Below are 22,357 nucleotides of genomic sequence, written 5' to 3'. Positions count from 1 at the left end.
CTCTTTCTAATTCTTCCATGCAGCCTCACTTCATAATACAAAATTTCAGTTATGTAACATCATTCCTGGTTCTGAAAAACCCTGCAATTTGATAAAAATTAAGGCTTGTGTTCATTTGCCATGATTAGTTCTCTGTAATACTAGTACTCTTCCAAACTCTCTATGCAAAAGCCTATTTGCTTGTATTTGTTTCATATATTTTTTTGTCCTAAGCTTTAATCTCAATTTATTTTATAATTAAAGTTATACTTTAATTTTTAATGAATAACATGCAGGTCTCGGAAAATGTGAGCTTTTTGCCTTTGTAATTGAAAGTAATGTAACTTTTTCTGATACTCAAGGTCTACAGCTACATACTGGACGTGTTCTTTAAAGATAGTTTTGAGTGCCCTTTATTTGAAGTTTGAATGCTAAAATGTAAAAGTGAATGCAAGTTTTAAAAGTTTGTTAAAGAGTATGAACATCAGTACTTTTCCCTCTTGCCTCTCCTACTTTTATTTTATTTTCAGTAGCTTTAAACAAAATGCTCAACATTTTATCTTCATTGCTGTATGAAAGGCTGCGAGACAGATTGTGCATGAATCTCTACACAGTTTGCAAAGTCCATGCTGTTAGCAGTGCTGACTCACCTGTGAATCCCAGTGAAATCAGTGGGAGCTGCTGTATCTTACAGCGCCCAGAAAACGTGTCCCAGTGTAAACAGTCTGTGGAGAGAGAAATATGTTTTGTGGGGTTTTTTCCATTCCTCAGTCTCTGTTACAGTGATCATTATTTTTAATACTAGTAGACACTGAGTCCTTACATGATTTTTAAAGTTGGTAAAGTTCCTTCTGAGCATAAAAGTTTTACAGGAATTTAGATCACTTGATACATTGCAGTAAACTTTCTTTTGACTGCTTTCGCAATTAGGTGGAGTAATGTTTGGGCTAATTGGTCTTCTGATGATATTCACATATGGTACAGATCTGTGCTTAAAAGTATGCTACTAGCATGCTGACACTGTTCCAATGTAAGAAGAGTTCTGTGCTAATATTAGAGCAGAGCAAAGGTTTATAAGATTTCAGTGACATTTGTTATGAAAAATATTGCTATGAAGTTGTTTAGTTTGTTCTTTTTTTCTTTATTGCTGCAGGCCACAGGCATCCAAAAACAAGGTAAGCAGCTGTTTAATTGAATTCTGCTTTGTCAAAGATTGCTAGTAAATATATTTTTAATATTATTAGTTATAATATTTCCAGTTTAGTATAGAAACTGTTTGAAGTTTGGATGTCTCAAAAAGTCACAGTTGTCCTGTTTAATTCCAAAAATTACAGGAAATACTATCATATTTTACAGCTAGTAGCTGCAGAAAGTACATGGGAAGGCGGTTGTTTGCATCAGTTCATGGAATCAAAAAATTTAAATGAAAGAGAAGCTGCTGCTTTTAAATCAGGTATGTGTGTGTGTATGTACATGTGCATATGTTTTAAATATTCTAATGACATATTCATATAAATACTATGAAACTATTTAATTTAAAGCTACAGTATTTGTTGGATTCCCATGGATTCATCTATTTGTGCAAATTTTAATTTTTTTTCACAACTGCACAATGGACTTACTCTGCAATTTTAATTAGTCATTGATATTCAGAATTGTAATTAAAGTAATTTTGGCTTCCATCAAAAAAATGTCCTTTAAATGAGCATACATTTCTAGCAGCCTACATAAGCTACAAAATTGTGTAAAACTAGAGATAAGGTACATAATTTGTATGTATAAAATATAAGGTAAACAATCTGATGACAAATACTCTGAGTTGTGGCAATTCAGTATAGTTAACAGTATTATTAACTATTAAATTACATGCAATATACTGATTTTGAGACATATTTTTCTGTAACAGCACAGAAAATTAGGAAGCTTTTGGGAGATCTTGAAGAGAAAAACATACTTCAGTTAATTTTTTTCAGTACACACTTTTACGTCAGCTTCATTTTCTTTCTCCTGCCTTTGGGCAGTGGCTGTTTTGTTTGAGTAATTTGTTAGAATCATTGGGTTCTTATGAAACATTTGTAAATTAATGAATTGTTAAAATGGAGACGGAAGGGGAAAGAGCATTGGTAGACTACCAGGCTGTGCTTTATCTCTCCTCTCTATGAGCAAAATGTTTTCTTTTTTTGGCACGTTCCAGTTGCCAAAATGGGCCTAAACTGAGTACCTTTCATCACAAACAGCTAGAATTTCTCACAAGATGAGGGTTGACCTCAGGAGGTCCCTTTAAACCTAAGCTATGCTACAAGTGTGTATCAACCAGGATGTTTGGGAGAATCAGGAATTAACGAAGATACAGAGTCACAGCTCTCTACATGTGTGGATCCTCCTCATCTTCATCCTCTTTTACCATGATCCCTATACTGCCTTTTCTATGTCCTTGTTCTTATAACCTAACTAAACACAAAACACTGAAAACACGAAACAAACACGTTCTACAGCTCAGCAAGCAGATCAAAAGAACCCAATGCTTTTTATTTTTGGATGGTTGGAAATTCCCATGGAAAAAAATAGGCACTTACAATTTTTCTATTGTTTTTATTCCAAGTGGGAATAAAAGCTTTCTGGAGAGCAGAATTTCTGAACATTTGAAACTTCTGTATTAAGGAGCATTTTGTGTCAATGTTAAAATAGTGTAGTACAACATCTAGACATATTAAACTTAATGTGGAAGTAATTAATGGTGTATATAGATTTTTTCATGCCTTTCTCTTAATGTAACTCTTGTCAAAATGTCATCAAAATCATTGGGTTCCCATGAAATGTTTGTAAATTAATAAAGCTGTGTCATCCAATAGAAGGCGGTTCTGCTGAGAATTTTCCAGCAGTGCTAAATACTTTTTCAATATAAAGATATGAATATTTCAAGCCTAACTGAAGTTTAAATGCCTAAGATTTAAATGCCTAAGATTTGAAAAAGATGCTTTTCACAAGATTAGCACATTCTTGAGGAAGCAACGACTTCTCACCCTAACAGGTCTCTCTATCTGTTAAGGCAGTGCATGGTCAATTAGCTACTGCTGCCCCTCACTGAGTCAATGCATCAGCAGCATGGGGCTGAAAATTTTTGTTGCAGTTAGAAGGTTTTGGGTAGGGAAGGCGTTGGTATGAACTAATACAGAAATTGGACAAAGATGATCCATAACTCTGAATTTGTATACACTGCTCAGTGCTATATAAAAAATATTCAAGCTGTGGCTGAGTGATCTAGCTCAGGACTAGAAACAATACAGCCATTTGGGGCTGGTTCTTAATTTTGCCTGAACCCCAGCAGAATCCTATACTATAATAACCATACAGTTCCTAATATTTAAACTAACCTGTTCAGCATTAGCCTAAATGCATGGGCCTTCTCATTGAAAACTTAGAATGCTTGTCTTCTGCTTTTTGGGTTTTTTTCTCTACATCACAAAAAATGAGAAGTAAATGTATAAACTTTTTCTTCTTCTCTTAGAAATATATCTGCCTGTCTGCAGGGAGAACTACTTAACTCAGTTGCTGGTAGTAGAAGTCTGACTTAGAGTAAGACAGGAAAAGGAAATTCTCAAGTGGTTTGAAGACTGTCTTTCATATTAATTCATATGCCCAAAATAAGAATTTATCTAGCAATTATCAATGAGAAGTATTAGCTTATATGTAGAGATGTATATATTGCATTGTTGAGATTGTTGCACTGTACTATGGTAGCATCTCTGAAGTAAAATCACACTTCCTTACTAATCTAAAGCAAAAATTACTCCATTGACTTATTGCAGGCATTTGAGAACATAATTTGAGCCTCTGTAGGCAGCTGATCCTAAGAATTCATGATTCCTCTCTCCTGGGGATACAGTGACCAAGAAACAGCTTTATATGCAGTGGGCTAGTCAAGATTCCTGGGAGAGTCACTGAATTAGTTTTCTGCCCTTCTGAGCAAGGGTTGTGAATGGTCTGTTCTGTTGCATTTTCCTTTCTGGCAGATGTTCTCTTTGAGTATACCAACAGAGATAACTGGGCCCTTAGAGTTATGTGTATATATTAAAAATGAGATTTGATACATCCTATATCCATTAATTTCTTCAGTTTCTGACTGAAAGCCTTAATAGCCTTGGTGTTAACTAAAGATAATCAAATTCATGTGTTTCATGAAACCTTTTCTAATGAAATGATGAATTTAATAAAACTCTTAGTGTTAAGTTTGCAGTGGTACATATAGACCTGTTTCCAGGGTGGGGAGAAACTGCTTATACCCTGTTTTCTTTTAGGTCATATGGGATTTGTTTTTTAAATGGGAGGAGGGGCAAAGATGGAGAAGTGTGAATTCTCTACTGGTAGAATGCCATAAGTCAGTAGTCTCTCTGCTAGGCTGTCTTGGATTAACAGGATAAAAAAAGTAGTGGCTACAGGTTTCTGTGATGAACAAAGCAATTGTCAATTTTAAAGTAACCCTGTTTGGGGAAAAAAAACGTTTCTTAAATTACCATCAGTGCTTTCATTGCTAGAAAATTTTCAGTAGACACTTTGTCAATCTCTGACAGATAAAAATTACTGCCACGTTGGTGGGTATGTCTTCATTTAAATTAGTAGGAAAAAGCATCTTTTCTAATTAAGTGTTCAACTATTTGTCGTAACTTGCCTTGAGTCTATAGTGGGCATGGGTTGTCTAGAGCAGGTGTTTTGAAGTAGGTGGAAAGAAAATATTGAAAGCAGCTGAAAATTTATGCTGAATGTAACAATGATCATTACATCTCAGTCCCTGTACATCTGTAGTTAGATAACAATGCTAGGATCATTTATTACTTTCTTAGGAACAGAGCCCTGAGCTCAAGGGCCACCTTTCATGGTAAAGAATTTGACTTAATTTCCATTTCCATTAATCTTTGTTGCAGTCGGGGCTGCCAACAAAGATGCCTGTTGTAATGTGGATGTATCCACTAAGAAAAATTGACAGATGGTAACAAAATCTTGTACCAATAATCCAGGCTGTGTTTGAGCTCATGACCTATATGTGAAGGGCTCAGTATCCCATTACAAATCCCTTGAGCTATCTACTCATCTGTGTCTAATTTTCAAAAAGTCCCTGTCTCATACCCATTTCTTCTTTCAGTGTTTTAGAGAAGTTAGGTTCCCCGTACCCCTTCTATCTGTTAATGTTGCTCTGATTTTTTTTTCTGCATTTTGAGATGATTGGATATTCTCTTTTTCAATTTCAGGTCTCTTTTCTATGCTACCTTGTATTTCATTATCCTTTAACATGGGGATAGTTTAGAATTTAATAAAATTGTTCAATACAATTAATTAATGCAAACAGTTCTTTAATGACTAACGAATGTGACCCTGTTTCATGTAACAAGTTCAGGAAATTGCTCAGATTTTAAGTGAGGTTTTAACAGGTGAGGAAGGGTAAGATTGGCGTAGAGATCTTCAGTCATTCTTGTAAGAACATACACAGTTAATAAGGGCATTGTTTGATCTCTTTGTTAATCCATTCATAAGACCTTTCTGCTTTTTGCTATGACCAAAAAATTCAAATGAGTGTTTTCTAGATGTATTAATTTGTTGTTTGATGTTATTACTATTGCTGTAACACTAGTCCTACTATAATACAGTCTTAACTTAGTTTTTATTAAAGTATGGAATAAAAGACAGTTTCTGTCATAGCTAGCTTACATTGGTATTCTAATTCTAATCACCCCTTTTCTCTCTTCATAAGCCTAAAAGGGGAGATTTGGCTTTGAGCTTCTCATAATGGCTAATGTCTAATAATTTTATTGACAACTTGGGCTAACCATCTACTCCATCAGCAGATTGTGCCGATAGTAGGTGAATTCACAACCTATGTAGAATTCCACTTGTTTCTCTCTGAAATTTCAGATAAGAAAAATCAGTTTTCATTTGTATTGTAAATGTGAATACAGAAATAAGCTGCATCCAATTGCATTTTTTAATATGTAAACTAACTTACCCAAAAAGCAAAATCTTTTTATGCAGTCCGTTATGTAAAATATTGTAATAGGATATTTAATTTAAAGTTAACCAAAGGAGCTAGTTACCCACTTAAAAGAATTTAATTGAAAATTTATTAAATTAGTATGATTTCAGCTTCTTTAAAGGAGATGCAGATATCTCCTGGTGTGATAGATATACTAGCATCAAAATCCAGTTTTCTGTAATTAAGTGCATTTGTCTGAACTCCAGGCCTCCAGGAGACACACTCACATAAAATATGCTTTAGAAGAAAGGTGGCTGCTCAGAAAGATACTTACGTACATATTGTGCTTTGAAGTATGGGAGTAACTCTTTTCAGGAGGGCACTAAATAGTGCTTTGCCTGCAAGAATGTGTGCAAATACTTTGCTGAATCAGGAGTCAGCTTTTCAGACTACTAACAAAACTTTTATTCTGACTGGAGCATAAAATACCTTCCCTTTATGGGAGTGCAATTTAAAGCATTAGGTTACAACGTTATCAAATCACAGTATACTCTTTCCTCCGTGGGCTGATGCTTTGAATCATTTAAAAACACTGGAACTGTTTTTCCTGTTGCACTTAGGTACTGAAACTTGTCCTGGCATTGGACCAAAGAAAGAAGATAAACAGCTGAGCACTAGCTCTCCAGGTGAAAACAAAACTGAGAGACAGACAGAGGCAGGAAGCCTTTGGGTAGCTGCAGGAAAGGACCACATGGAGGAGCAGCACTGCAGTGCTGAATCAACGTTGGAGCCACACACCCAGTCCACAGGGACAGTGGGCAGGCCTTCTTCAGGCTGTTTATTGTCTGGGGATGCTGGTAAAGATAACAGTTTGCAGCTGAGAGAAAGACAGCTCTCTAAGGATGCAGGAGAAATAGAAGGCACAGCTGGGGAGCTTGGAGTGAAACTCCCTTTTGAGCCAATGGTAGATGCTTTGGTTTTAACAGATGCTGATTATATGCCTACTGATTTTGTTCCTACTGATAAAGATGTGCAAGCTGATAGAAATCTGCTCAGATCAAAACATACTGCTGGCTCTTCAGAAATTGCTAGTGGCCAGCTTGGAAATAGTGATTTAAAGCAGCAGCAGAAACAGCCTGATGATGAAAGATCTTCACGGGACAGAACTGCATCAAACGTATGCTGTGAGTGTAACAAAGTGTCTGAGCATGAGAGTACTGCCCATTCACGAGTATGCAAGGAGATACAGAGAACAGCAGGACAGGAGGACAAGGTAAACAATGAAGAACAAGAAGATTTATTTCTCAGATTTTTAAACGGTAACATAATAGACACTGAAGAATCATTTGCAAACTTAGCAAACCAAGAGGACTTTGACGCTGTTCCAGATATTTCACCTGAACGACCATCTTACAACTCACTGGAAGCTTTATCACTAGATGACAGCTTTTCTTCTCTTGATGAACTTGCAAGAAGGATAGAGATTGCTGAGGTAAATACTGTGAATCTTATAAAATATTCCATGTTTATCTCAATTAAAATATTTTAGATATTTAACACATTTTGAAATTGGCAAAATTCCTTCATTTATCGCTCTTTTTAATCTGAAAAGAAATCTATACTTCTTTAATTGTTCTGAGTCAATTCAGAAAAAAGTTTCTTTTTGCATGTTTGCCTCCTTCTTGACCAGCAGTGCTCTGTGTTTCTAAAAATTAGATTGATTTTTACAAATGAGTGTGAACACCTTTTTTTTTTATTCTGACAGAGGCTGTTAGGAGATGGCCTGACAATTCCTGTTAAATCACAATTTCACGTTAGAGATCTACATAATGCCTATGATGTAACATGTGGTTCGTTTCTATTCGTAGAATAAAACTTGCTTTTCTGTGCCTATTCTGTATAGGTGAGAACTACATATGTAATAAACTCTGTATATGAATTTATGGGCTTCTAATTTTACCAAGTTTAGGCAGTTCTGTTGTTCAACCAAAACTAAGAAAGAAATTCTAAGCCTGAGCCCACCTTTCTGAAGCACTGCTGATAGGCCACAAGAAAGATGAGTGCTTCATAAGCTAAATTGCTTTTCTGAAAATACAGATTTATTGCTTTTGGACTTTTTTGGAGAGTGCATGATGATATCTTCGCTTTATTTGTCTTCTGGTTTTGGTGCATTTGCAACCATGGGACTTTAAAAGCTTTTTCTTTAAATGAAAAAATGAGATTGTTGTGAAATGATGTGATTCCAGATGCTGGTAGGGGAAGACTTGTAAAAAGGTATCTTAGTTCATCTCTATTTTTAATGCATTTAACAATACAACATCCCTTGGCAATAAAGTAACAGTACTTCTCTATAGATCAGAAGCTAATGCACAGAGACCAAGAACCCACAATCATTCAAGGACAGCAGCCAAACGGGGAACTAAATACTGGGGATCCATGCTGATGTTATTACATGTTTCACAAAATCTCCAGAGCTGGAAACAGAGCATTCTGGTTTTTCTCCCCACCTAAAGAGCTACTTATCTCCTTTCCAAGATCGTTCATCCTGACCTGTCCTTAAAACACCTTGTCTTTCTCTGGGATGTCAGGAAGCATGCCACATACCAGGACAGAGGGCCATGTGCACAAAGCTGTACACAAGCTCTTGACAACACACAGATGTGGAAACCCACATACCTGTTCATACATGCCATCAAACTTTTGCACTAAATCCATTGGCTTGTGTTCACTTAGAGGATGGTTTTGAAAAAGAGCATTTTGTTGACAGTCCGTGCTAAGCCCATATACATGTATAACAGAAGAGTAATTTAAATATCATCCCTCAGGATTAGATTTCTTTTGAGCCCACTGAAAGTTCAGCATTTTAAGCTGTAGGAGAGAACTGTTCTGTTTTACATATAAAAATCATAAATTAATCCAATAGCAACTATTTTTAAATTGCTATGTTTGTGCCATTTGCATTTTAGAGGATGGGATAGGAAGCAGCATATTGATGCTGTTAGAAAAATTATGCTTGTATTGATTGGCTCAGTGACCAATGATGATGCTTTACAGGGAATTTAGTTTCATTTCTAGTTTGTTATCTCGATGCTAGGACTGCCAGTACTCTGATGGTAGAGTTGAGTCTCTGGAGAAGAAAAAGTACCTTCAGTCTTTCCATAGTACTTTCTCTGGCCATATAAGGCATAATGTTGGCTGGCACTGGTGGGAGTCTTTTTTAATTGCTTTTAGCAAGAGACCTGAGTTGTGTGTGAGGCAGGGGGTTTAAATCAGGGAGAAGAGAAGAAGGATTAATCTCAATACCGATTAAAATTTGTAATATGCAGCATCTGGGGCTGTTTTGCAATACCTGAAATTTCTACATACAGCAGGGTGAGTTAAGGACAGCAGACCAGCTTGTATTGTTTTATTATACACTTATATTTTGTTTTTCCAGTTAATCTTACCACCTGTCATTACCCTAGTGGTTGCTTTTCAGAGGTGGTGAGCACCTACAGCTTCCCTGGAAGACACCAGGAATTGAGAGTTTAGCACCCCTGAGAAAGCAGCACTGTTAACTTGCTTTCACTGATTTTGTTTTAGTGCTAAAATAAGATTCCACTGATATTTTGACAGACTGATCTTTGCACTCAGCTGTAACATTTTTTCCTTTCTTGTCCTCCTGAAGCCTTTGAAGTTAAATTGTTCGGGCTGTGGCCATCTAATAAGATGACAATGTTTTCAGGTAGTAGTTGTGAAAGAAATACCTGGAAAATGCATTGGTAGCCACATGAATGAAATGAAATTAATTACATGAAAGGTACCAGTGTGACAGAAAAAAAAAAAATCAATTTGACTGTGATAAAACTTGTCATGGAGTATTTACAAAATTGCCACAAATAAGTTAGAATGGAAGGCAGAAGTAAAGATTATTTTGAAATAACCTAGGTACAAAAATCATATGGTAGGACAAAATTTAATTAATATTCTTCAATGGAGGTGTAATATTAATTTATTGAAAATGGGGAAGGGTAAGTACTTATGTATTCACAGTTAGGAAGTTTTGTTTGACCCCATATAGAGATCAAAGAATCATCTCTTGTAGTTTTCTAATTTAGATCCTTTATGTCACTTGCTTTTAGTCTACCATTTACAACGAATTGCAAGACTGAAAATCCACTAAATTCTGACTCTGGCTTTAAATAATTGCAAAACTGAAATAGTACTTTACATATTGTACAGTCCCTTATACTAGGTATAATATACTAGGTTTCTTCACTAGTACAAACCATGCACAACAACATGCAAATGATGGAAAGTCACACACAAGCAGTCAAACAAATTGTAACCTCAATAATGTCAGTTGCATTTTGCCATATGAAATAGAAGTTTATAACATAAGCTTTTTATCTGAGTGACAATTACGGAAACAAGTAAAATCTTAATGTTTTTCCTTATTCAAAAATTATTATTTGAAATTTCTTTCAGAAAGCAAAGATAGTGAGACTCTTTACTGCAGCATAAAATAGTAGCTTTTGGTTGGCACTGTTTGTACGCCAAGACTTTTTTAAAAGTACTGAGTATGTCCTGACTAGCAGCTAATTTGATTGCAGTGATGAAGTCTCCACCTATCTGTACTAGGTCTGGAGACAATGCCTTGTTGAGATCCCCTGTTCTCTTGTGTGGCTTGGGTCCTGGAGTTTTGAGTTTGCAGGAATTAGGCTTCTGTATGACATGCTTACATGGTATCTGAGCTATTTATTGCTGTATAAAGGAGCCCCAGAACATGCATGGCAAGCCTATCAGCAGAAAAATGACTAGAGTTTGATGCTGTGGTGTGAATACTGAATCTGCTAAGTTAGCTCCTTTTCAAAGTCAAATTATTCTTATATCTAATGTATTTTGTTAGTGAAGGGGTTTGTCTACTGCTTGTAGCTTAACCCAGGGTAGTCTTGCTTTTTGTCAGTTTGTTGTACAGGTATGGATTACCGCTTTAAAAAAAACTGGTATTGCTAGAAATAAAACTGTAGGCCTTTGCCAAGTAACTGACTAAGGAATACAGCCCCCAGAAGAATACACAAACAAAACTCCTCCTTGAGTAGTTCTCTGCATTTAGACCAAAATACTTCATACAATGAACTTTTCTTCCTAGATCCCAGTTTGCAGTGCCTTTGGTTTGGGGTTTTTTATTTACTTCTGTAGGCTATGAATGATTCCAGTAGTCAAGTTTAATCTGTTTTCTCTGACAGCTTGAAGTATAGGACCTTATTTTCATAGTTTTGTCCAATATGTTTATAAATACATATATACACACATCATATTTGGCAAAAATATGCATAATGTAAGAAGTTTTTTTAATATTTTATTAGCAAATGTTGTTTTAAACAGAGAAAAGACAGGTAGTTTAATTAGAGCTTATGTTTTCTTATTTTTTAGCCAGGATATTAAACTTTATCCAAAAAAAAGTTTAAAAATTTTCTGTGAAACAGAATCACTTTGTATTAATAGTAGTAAAAAGAGAAAAGCTAAAATACTTAACAGAGTTTCAATTAACCAACAGTCATTGCTGCTTTCCTTTTTGACTGTTGGTCAAAATGCCACCCCATACCTGTATGCGATTTTCAGTTCCAGTACAGTAATTACAAAAGCTCCAGTCAAAAGATTTTGTGAAGGCCAGCAGAGCTGAGTGGGTAAGCCTAGTTACATAGATGCTCCAAGAGCATCTTTTCTGAATTATCTAACTTAGAATTAAGAAAACATTCAATGTTTCAATAGGGTCTTTATGCAGCTCTCTCATGTAACGCAGAGCTGTTTGCAGTGCAGCCTGGTGCAAGCCTACGTTTTTCCTCCTGTGGCTCAAGTCAAGCAGAGGCTTGACTTGTGGTCAACTGTATTAACCACAGTTCCCTCGTTAACTTCCAATTTAAGTAATGTATTCTGCCTTTTTAAGTTCCTCCTGTCTCCTAAGGACTGAGATGGAAAACTTCAAGTCTTGCATGGCAGCTAAGTCCCTCTCCTTGGATATTTAATTAACGGGAGATGGATCTAATACAATCAGTTTGTATATTGCTTTGAAATCTTTCTAAATGAAAGGTATGGAAGAAAAACACATTTACAGTTGTCTTAATTGAATGAGATTTTATTTGTAGCAAGACGGACCCTATTCTTACATGACAGTCTTTCTTACAGTAATGATGTTTTTATGACTGAAAATAAGAAAAACAAAATGTGGTGATGTTTGCATTAAATATTTTTGAGCTGCAGTTGAGAACATGGTAGAAAAAAAGGTGTAAATATTGCTTTATGCAGAATTCCATATGTTTGTATTTGTATTTGCATTTTAACAATAAGCTGTATCCTGATTAGGAGTTACTTGTAGGTCCTTTGCAGAACAAACAAAAACCTTAATTACATGACTCATGAAATTCAAAGGCAGATGAAATATTCTAGGTATGAATTACATGTTGTGTAAAGGGACATTCTTAAAAATATGGTCTATGGCTTTTGTCAGGACAGGAGAGTAACAGTAGCCACACTGATTTTACTGCAAAATCAAAAGCTCTTGCTCCCCCTTTTTAAGCAAGAGAAGACTTTCAGAATAGAGAAACCTGTGCTGTGTCAATTAGTTCTTTATACATTTAGAAGTAAATCCTGAAACATAGCAATGTAGGCTGACAGGGAAAGTAAGTGAACCTCATTGTGGCAAGACTTCCTGTCACAAGCTTTTTATGTAACTGTAATCACCGAAACACACATTTCCACATAATCCTGTCAAAGATAGCCCTCTGGTTTTAAGCTTGGAGAAGACACAGGTTGTGACACAGTGATTCAAAAACTACCAAGAGCCAACAGACCAAATGAAGTGTCTCTGAAATTGACTACTTGTGGAACAGACCGCCACATACTAATCTTGGGGCAGACAGGTACAAACGCCCCACTGTCCCTGGGTGACGTTCCCGCCAAGTGCAGTCCAAGCCTCTTGGGAACACGTGTGCCAGGCGACAGCTAGCCTGCTGCATGGGTGGTGCGGGAGGAGCCATTGATCCTCTTTATGAAAGCAATGCCATATGCAGAAGCTTAAAATAATCTACTCTTTTAAAGGACATAATTTCATCTCTGCCCTCCCAAATAAATTTCAAATTAATGCACTCCAATACGGTCCCCTTCCTTGTCACAAGTGTCCAAGTCACAAGGAAGCACAAGTGTTCATTTTCTGGCTGGCCTGATAAATGTTCGTGGCAGTTCTGCAAGGCTAATTACCAGTAGAAGCTTGACCCCAGTGCACTTGTCTGTTGTGATGAGACACTTGTGGGCTATTATTTCTGGTTCATTTTTGCCAAATAGTGCTCCTCCATATGTTGACTTAAACAATTTCTTTCCACCACCTCCACACTTTCACTACTTTGTAAGTACTTCATTGCATTGTTTCGTAAATAGTCCATTCAGGCTCTTGAGCAGATAATCAAAAGGGAAAGTGAATATCAAAAGGGGAAGCGTGGCAGAGATCAATTTTATCCTCTCAGTTGTGATTTGGGGAAAAATTGTTAGGCTGTAGGCATATACCCAGACTGACCAACTCTGTGAGTTGTTCAGAGCAACATGATTTGTCCAGTTGAGGGCTATAAAATACTGCCAGACTAGAGACCTGCAAATGTAATTGCCACATTGACCATTTAAAATGTTGCAAACGCCAAATGCCATAGTTGGTACAGTGCCTGTTGGATTGTGCTCTGCGTTTCGCTGTGTTCAGTGCATGATCTCTCTGATTACAGCATGCATCGATGCATTATATAAGCTTGTAGCATGAAGCAAGTTTAGGGGCATAAGTTATGAAGTGACTTGTTTTCTGTTTTTCTACAGCTCTTATAATTGCAGTGTAAACGAGTTTTTATGCATGGTCTTCTAACTTGATTAGGTTATGGGGAATGTTAAGCAGTCAGTTGTCTGCCACCACTGTGTTATCTGGAAAGTTGCTTTTCTTCCACTTTGAGTTTTTGTGAAAATTGTAGGCATTTGGGGTCATCTCCTACATAGATGAGGTGCAAACTCAGTTGCAAATGTATACAGATTACTTTTCAATTTAACAAATACTATTGCTGATCTACAGAATACATTTTTAAAAGTGCTACTCATTTATGAAGAGATGACTAAGACTTTTTTTTCAGGTAGAGATGATCTCAAGATAAAAAAGGACATGTCTAAATATGCTTCCTATTTTAATTTCTGTTTATTTCTAGCACACCAGGAACTACTTGCTTAGGAAAGCATTTTTCTCCTGATATTTCTCCTACTTCCATTTCTCTAATAACTAGGAAATTACAGACTGCTCAGGCTGCTGTAACATCCTTGTATGGCTTAGCATACACTCTTGCAGCTAAGCCAAATGCTGTAGCAAAGGACAGAGAAGTTACGGTTTATTGATTTGTTGACTGTATCCCTGTTTGTGCAAGCTGTTTGGGTGACCAGCCTGTAGGGAAGGATTTTTGAACTGCCACTGTACCCAGAGAGCTTATTACAATGTGAAGCTGGAATCTATACAGAGCATTGAAGCTTTCTTTTTCCCTGGGTTACCTCTTTTTGGTTTTGTGGCCCTACTGCAGCTTGTTGTCCACCCTGGGGAACCAATTGCAATGCTGGAAAACTGATCTCACAATAAGTATTTGATAGTCTCTGCAAGATTATATTTTTGGGTAGGCAGCAGTAGTGTGTCATTGACTTCTTATTGCCCTCCAATGATGGCGTTTTTGACGCGAACCCTCCGCACCACTGCCCCAACCCATGTGATTTAATACCGTGAGCTTACAAAGGAACTGTTGCAGTGAATTCAAAGTATGATCCAAAGAGTAAATGTATGTATATTTAAGTTTGATAGCAATTAATGGCAAGTAGTGTCAGCAGACAGCAGAATGATACTGCAGCTGTCCTGCATGTTAAAGAATTGATGTATTCAAGAAGGAGGTTTCAGAAGTGCTGCAATGTTTAAGAAAAGTAGAGTGGAAACCATTTTTTAGCTGTTTAGCTCATTTCCTACTTAAAGTCATTGTTAAATAGATCCCATGCTTGGATTTCTCTCATCTCTTGTGCCGCTCACTGTCTTTGCTGATAGATTGCCCCAGCAGAAGGATTGGTGTCTATACTAAAGAAGAGAGATGACAGGGAAGGAAAAACAATTGCTCAAGTCCAGCAAAGGCAAACAAAGAGAAGAGTGCGATTCCAAGAAATGGAAGACACGTTGGATCAAGGTAATTTAAAGCTGTTAATTCATGGGTTGCACTCTTGGGGTGCAAATGATATTGATCATTTTGTTCACAAGAGATAAGTGTCTTGGCTTTTTAAAACTTAACCAAGTAATAAGTGAAGGTGATTGACCAAAGATTATTCTATACCAGGTTTAAGTAACAAGGCTACAGAAGGATACAATCAGTACACTTCCATTTTAAAGCTTGGTTGAGACTGAAGCCACAGGTTTTTTCCTCTGGCTCAATGATTTGCGAGTGACATCTAAAGGACATCCTTTCATTAACGTTTAGAACTTAGAGGTGGGAGGTGTAGGCTTTCTCCCTAAATCTAATCCATGTAGGTAAAGAGGGATGCAAAAGAACAAGTCTGTCGTGCTTTGTCCACAGATAGCTTTCCAACCCTTTCTAGTAGACCATGGGATTTGGGGGTATCAGATTCTAACCTTGCACTACAATTAAACATTCATACATATTTGCTAGCTGTCATTAAATTTGGCTAAAACCTTACTACCTTTTAGCCTCATAAGAAATACAATATATTATTTTGCTATGCTTTTCTCGGAGTTTAAGATCTCTATTATTCAAACTAAAGAAATGTTAAGAAAAATACTTTTGGTTGCTAATGATGTACTTTCTTTCTATATCTGTTGTGTATGCCAGCCACTAAATGGTATTAATGGAGGTCTTCAGCTTAAAAGTGTATTAAGTGTGTCTCATATGCTGAAAAGAAAATGCATTCACTGCCCCAAAGGGAGATTATGCCATCTTTTTCTTGAATTTATTTTAAAACAATTTATGTTTTGAATAAAATTTCAGTTGGAGATTCTTCTGTGATTTTTTTCCCAAGGATTTAGTGATTCAAAAGGAAAGTTGTTTATTACTATTATTTTAAATCTGATTTCAAACGCACGAAAAAAGTGCTTGCATGTTTCCTCTTTTTTTTCTTCTTTTCCCCTGTTTCTTCTTCCTGATGTAGAGGGAAGGGAGTTCAGAAATTTTCTTAGAGCCTTTTCAATCTGACAGAAGATGCAGATGTTGTTCATGCGTACAAGTTAGCAAGGACAAGCGAGGTTGTGAAGATGTAGCAGCACCTCTGCAACCTCTTTATTGCTCTTACTCCAGAATAAACCGTCATGCAAAGAGTTACCACATAATAACTGAAATGTAAAATAACCCTTCACATTAGCCTACCTTGAAGGTTTGGCTCTATCCTTACAGTCAAAATGTAAGAATAAAAAAAAACACTTCATGGTAGCACAGTCAGTGTCAGTACAAATGAAGCAAGAATGTTTCCATTTGTTTTAGTTTCAAAGCTTCCATTTCATTTCAACTATCTCCATGAAGGAGGGCTTTGGTTGCAACATTCTCATAGTTAAGTGTATTCTGCTTCAGCATGGAAGGACTCCGCAAGTGTTATCAGCAAGAACAGCTACACAGGTCACAGAAATGAAGCTATATAATTATTTAGGTTTCTGAAAAGACTGGGTGGAGAAACATACAGTTCCTTGTATGTATTATGGTCACTTTGATGCAGTGAGCATTACTAAGTGCGTTTACCTCCTGACCCATTCATGGTAAAAACCTATCTCAGATTTTCTCACACACGTTCATATTGCTTTGTGTATCATCCTTTTTCACCTTTTCTGCTCTTACATTTACAGATGAAGTAGCTGGTGGCTCCTGTATTTTGTTGATCCTACTGTGTATAGCAACTGTTTTCCTTAGCATTGGAGGAACTGCATTGTACTGCACCTTTGGTGACATGGAATCCCCTGTGTGTACGGACTTTGCAGCCAACATGGATTTCTATTATACCCAGATACTGCGGCGTATGGAAGAACTTAAACACTGGATAGCCTTCTCATAGTTGAAATGAGCAGAGACAGCACATTGAGAGCTCGCCAATGATTACTGGAGAGGGTAGAAAAAAATTGTGATTTCAAGTTCTCTAACACTTGCCACCTGCAGGTGATGTGTATTTGATGATGTACTTACACTTTTACTTAGAAATCAAGAAAATTCTAGTTTAGCAATCAGGTGGCAAAATGTTCACATTATGCTGTAGCAGTGTGGTATGGGAGAATAAAAAGTTATTCTCTTCACCCTTTTGAGAGTAGGCAAGTAGCTTTTCAACAACTTGAGCAAGTGAAGAAGAAAGAAGACAAGTAACTGTCTTCTATATGCTCTCCCTTTACCACCCATTGTGTAAGCAATCTCCAGAAGCTTAGTAAAAGGACAGCTTTAATTTACAGCTGTTTGTGCAAAGGTGTTGCCTCCAGCTATCATGCAATAAGTTTGTGTTTTATGGAAACATTATTTTTCTTCTAAGTCTTAATATTTTTCTCCATTTTATTCTCCTGGTGAGCCATGTAATTATTTGGGTGGAGTGAGAAGAGTGCAGAGGCATTCATGGAGCCCTCATTTGGTGATTAACAGGCTGTCCCTGTATCTTATAGCTTACAGCAAACATCATGAGTGGGATAAATCTGCTGGCAGATTTCACTAAATTTTCTGGAACTTTACTCCCAGTGTTGTGTGGGCTGTTTTAGAAATGAAAGGTTAAAAAAGAAATCATTGGTCTCACTAAACACGGAAACAAAAGTAAGATGTTTAGTAAATTGTTCATGTTAAATAGTAAAGTGGCTTTGGCCAATTTTAAAGCACCTGGTAGCAGGTGTGGGGCTAACTGGGTTTTCTGTCCAGCTATGTCACTGACTTGCAGTAATCACTTTGTGCCTCAGTTTCTCCTCTATAAATGGGGAATAATGATCCTTGCCTTTGTGAATATTTATTGTAATTAGGGCTCATGTCTGATTCATCCCAGATGAGTGCACAGGATCACTGAACTGTGTGGCTGCAGCCTCTCTCAGTGAGTGAATGCTTATGTAAAGTGGGACTTATCCAACAGAAGAGATTCAGAGGCTCACTGCAGATCCGCAGCATGTTAGTAGTCCAGGGCACTGGTTCCAGCAGATAAAGCACATTTGCATCTATTTGCCCTGCGGTTCCGAGACCTGTATTGTAAAATCTGTTCTTTTTCTATCAGCTATAGAAATTTAAATCAGTACAAAGAGTCATTTTAAATGGGTATTTCTGTCACTTGGTGCTCAGCCCTCCCTGTGTGGTATGCGAGAAAAACACTGACATGACTGCGAAGGTGAAAATTAGATATGCAGGCCTTTGGCCCACACTCCGGTCAAAATGTGGCAACTGTTCTTGCACAGAGCATAATGGCCTAGCCCTGCTGAGGGTGTTAGTGTGAAACGATTCCTTTACACCTCAGGAAGCAGCATTTTTGAGGGGTCCACTTCACTCCACTCCGTGATTTCCTGCTTACTAATGTTACATGATGCAGTGTGTTCAGGCTTAGAATATTATTTTGTAAAATACTATGAAACGAAATCTTCAAGGTATTGCTCAGAGTTATAACATTAAATGATCATGCTTTCTGGCATTTGCAAGCAAATTGTCCCTCTAGTGAGCTTGATTGTTCCTAATGCACTGTTATACTTAACGGGTTTTTAAAGTGAAAAGTTAAAATCACGGGTTTTTTCTAGAATAAATTGCATGTATTATTTCTCTTTTTGTTTTCACTGCGGAGGCTTGGTATATTTATACCTTAGGGAGCCTCATGAGCAGCTTTATATTAAACTAGCAAATTTTAAATGCCCAAATTAAGGAAAACTTTTGCTTTCAGAATGAAACTTGAGAACAGTAGTTTGGTATATTTTTTGTTTGTTGTCCTCAGAGTATTATACTGCTGAGCTAACCTAAAGGAGAAAGGGAAAGACACTTTTGTATTTGAAAGTCTTACTGGCTGGTTCAGTTTATTATTTGAAGTCTGGGTTTGTTTATTTATTTAGTTTTTCTTTTAAAAAGAATCTTGATTTTCTTTTTTGGTAATTTACAGAGTAATTAAAAAGCATGCATTCACTTAAAATATGTATGTATAGTGACTATGTAGTTAGACTATATTTTGGGTTTCTGTAACTTTACATTGACTGTTTCAGGATATTAAGTTTATTCCTAGAGAGACAACTGTTGATTTCACCTTAAAAAAAATCTTTTTAAGTTTTTGTGCACTTCATCACCAAAAAGATCAAGAGGTATATATAGAACTATTTATTCAAAAGTATATCAGATACGGAGATCAAAGATCCTTTACTTCTAGGTTCATTTAATTAAAACTATTTTAAAGTAATTATTTTATTTAAAACTGTAAAGCTATTTAAAGTCAAAGCAATTTTTAATAAGCAATTCATTTTAAAATCAGTGGTCGAAATCCTGGTGTGTCTGCTTTGTGCTATATTCCCAGTGCAAAGGCTCACTAGTATCAGCAGAACTGCCTACAAGAAGATCATTAAGAGGTTGGGTACCACTTTACCAACACGTACCCGATGAAAAATGAGCGGCCAGGCGTTCCGTGTAATTCAGCTACCTGACACTTGTGTTGTAACTTGGAGCATCTCTCCAGCCTTCCCAACCTATGCCAAGGTACCACACCTGCAAAGTGTCTCAGGACTTGAGGCAGCGGAAGGGGCACATACGCACAGGCTGTGCCCGGCTCCTGATCTGAGCTGTTCACTCCTCAGTTGCAACCAAGTAGTTGAATCTGGATATAATTTCTGTTGGCATTCCTTTATAAAAAGCTGATGGTACTAATTCTTGCTTTGTGTGACAATTCTGTTAGTGCAAATAGTTTGCATGGTCTGTAGTACATTATCAAACTTGCAGCTACCAACGTAACAAAATTTGCTTTGCATTGAACTCCAAAGAGTGTGCGGGTAGGCCTGATGTTGGCCTTCCTATATGCTCTGTTCTCTTTAGATTGCTGGTGACATTGCTTCCACCTGGGTGACCTGAGGGGTTAGGATCTTACAGTCAGGTAAATCCAACCTAAAAGAAATAGTTGATTTGAACAGTTATTCCTCTTGTCTGAGTATTTTGAGGTAAAATAATACTGAGCAACAGCTAAGATTGTTATAAGTAGGAAGAAAACAGAGGAAAAAGGCTTCCCCCTGCCCCACGCATTTTAAAGCCCTCTGGGTATAAGTTTTTATTTATTCTGTTTCCTTCCCTGCCACTGTCTTTATAGCCATTCTGCTTGGCAGTAGGGGAAACATACTACGCCAGCATAAAACCATTTGTAGTTGGTTGGAAAATTCAGGGAATGGTTCAGTACTTGACAGTAGTTAAAAGTAATTTCTTAAAATATGACTGAATTTCAGGCTGATAGTGTACCTTCAAAGAAGTTGTGGCCATTGAATCACCTGCAGCACTCTACTAGAAACCCCCACCTTCCAGTTTATTTTTTGAGCATAATTATTTTTGAAGACATTCTCGTGATAGAGCTAAACCAACAAGACTTTTGATGTAGAGTCAGCAAAGGCTGCCAAAAAGAGCTTTCTGATGATGTAATTAACACCCTCACCCCAAATAGCATAGACTACACCAAGAAAAGCACTGTGCTGTAGCATGGCCACACTATACTACAGGTTGGTTTGTTTTCAAAGTGTGTCAGTCAGGAAGCACATATTCCACAGCCCAGATATGCCAGCAGAAGTTTGTAATCTAGACACAGCCCATGTTTTAAAATTTTTCCAATATCTTTGCTTTCATACTTGAAAAATGTGTAGCCCTGGTGACAAGCAGTAGGAAATAGTCTAATGAAAAGGGAAACCCTTGTTTAGGGTTTTTTGGAGTAAAGGGCAAGCTTGAACTATCAAATAAGCAGAGTAGATTGGAAGTCCAGATTCTTGTGTGACTGGGTACTATTCCACTCAATAACCTAAAGGGATGTTACCCTCCTAAGAAAACATGTTTGCCTAGTTTGTACTGTGATGTAAAACCAAGACCATCTGAAAGGACTAATAACTATTTGTAACAAATGTAACTTAAGCTTCCTTTAGCAAAAGGAATAAATAATTGTGTTTGAAACCATTACCCAAGCTTGTAATTTAAATACTGTAGCAAAAAAAAATAAAAACTGTCCCAAAGAAAATATATGAACCTTTTTGGGTACTGTGATTTCTAAATGTATAAAAAGCCTGAGAAGATTTTCTGTGAAATTCAAGTAAATGAGCAGTTCCTCCAATAAGAATTTCATGGTCAAACGCAAACCAGAATGGAAAATGAGGATAAAACGCATAAGGTTTGGTTTGGGTTTTGGTGTAACATAGTTTTTCCTGGGTGGGTTGGTTTGTCTTTGCTTTAATAGCTAAACAAAAACTCCGCTTCCTTACAGAGCCTAGTTCCTGTAGACAGGTGGGTTTAAAGTACTAAAATGTTGCCTTACTGCATCATTCTGAAAACAAATTGACAGGTGGTAAGTTTCAGAATTCCTACTAACTGGGTGGGTGACCTGGATAGTAGTCACAGGCCAGTCTGCTTTTGAGTTAAATTAAATAAATTTAAAAAATCAAAACAATTCCAACTCAACCCAACCCAGCAGCCTCCGATTTGAACAGGAGCATGCCAACACTACATTTTGCAACATTCCCATCCAGCCCTTGGTCTTCCCCCAAAAGCCATGGAATGAGGCCAACCAGAATTTTAGACTGCTAAAAAAGTAGTGAAATCCTAAGAGAAAATCAGGCCAGTTTTATATATTTTGTTTTGGTTTTGTTATCTTCGTGTTGTTTTCAGGTTGTTCTTCACAGTCAGAAAAAGTGAGAACTATAATGAAAAAGGAGAAAAAATGAAGATATTTTCATATAACGTCATTGAAACTTTTGAGATAACATGTCACAGCACCAAACTAAATACAGTGTCTGGTAACCTGGAGGTGTGGCCTAGGAGTGGTCTTTATGTGTAGAAGTAAATTGCTGTTGTAAACAGTTCTTCTGTGAAGACTGACATCTGGTGTCAGGAAGACAAGCAGCTGATCTTCCACTTCTGAGTCTTGATCTGACTCCTGACCAGAAGCATTGGTAATCTTGAGGAACCTGCATGGGCTTCCAGAACTGGTTAGTAATCTCTTTTGCCCAAAAGACAGCCTTTGCCTTAGGCTTTGGCTTTGTAGACACAGCTGTGCTGATTCAGTACTACTACAGACTGAGTTCACTGAATCTGTCAGTCACCACTTTCATTCCTTGGTTCTCCTCAACAACCTTCTCATGAACAGTCTTCTACCCCTGCCTTTATGAGGACCTGCTGCAGTCTCTACCCACGTCTTCATCCCAATGAGTCCCCTTTT

The 22,357-nt window shown here is 37.0% G+C and overlaps 1 protein-coding gene across 11 annotated transcripts in view; it reads left to right on the top strand.

Annotated features, from left to right (window-relative positions):
• Positions 1 to 21,165, top strand: part of CNST (consortin, connexin sorting protein) — a 55,232-nt gene extending 34,067 nt beyond the window's left edge. For all 11 annotated transcript variants that reach the window (XM_030036113.2, XM_041128492.1, XM_041128491.1 and 8 more), the window contains 5 exons: positions 1,133 to 1,154; positions 1,336 to 1,432; positions 6,565 to 7,436; positions 15,030 to 15,165; positions 16,824 to 21,165. In XM_030036113.2, the coding sequence (XP_029891973.1) occupies positions 1,133 to 1,154; positions 1,336 to 1,432; positions 6,565 to 7,436; positions 15,030 to 15,165; positions 16,824 to 17,029 (1,333 nt within the window). In that variant the 3' untranslated portion in view covers positions 17,030 to 21,165. The remainder of the gene's footprint in view (positions 1 to 1,132; positions 1,155 to 1,335; positions 1,433 to 6,564; positions 7,437 to 15,029; positions 15,166 to 16,823) is intronic.
• Positions 21,166 to 22,357: the final 1,192 nt, after the last annotated feature.

Source organism: Aquila chrysaetos, chromosome 13 (genome assembly GCF_900496995.4).
Source record: "Aquila chrysaetos chrysaetos chromosome 13, bAquChr1.4, whole genome shotgun sequence".
Lineage (NCBI taxonomy): Eukaryota > Metazoa > Chordata > Aves > Accipitriformes > Accipitridae > Aquila > Aquila chrysaetos.
This window is presented reverse-complemented; position numbering and strand designations above follow the sequence as displayed.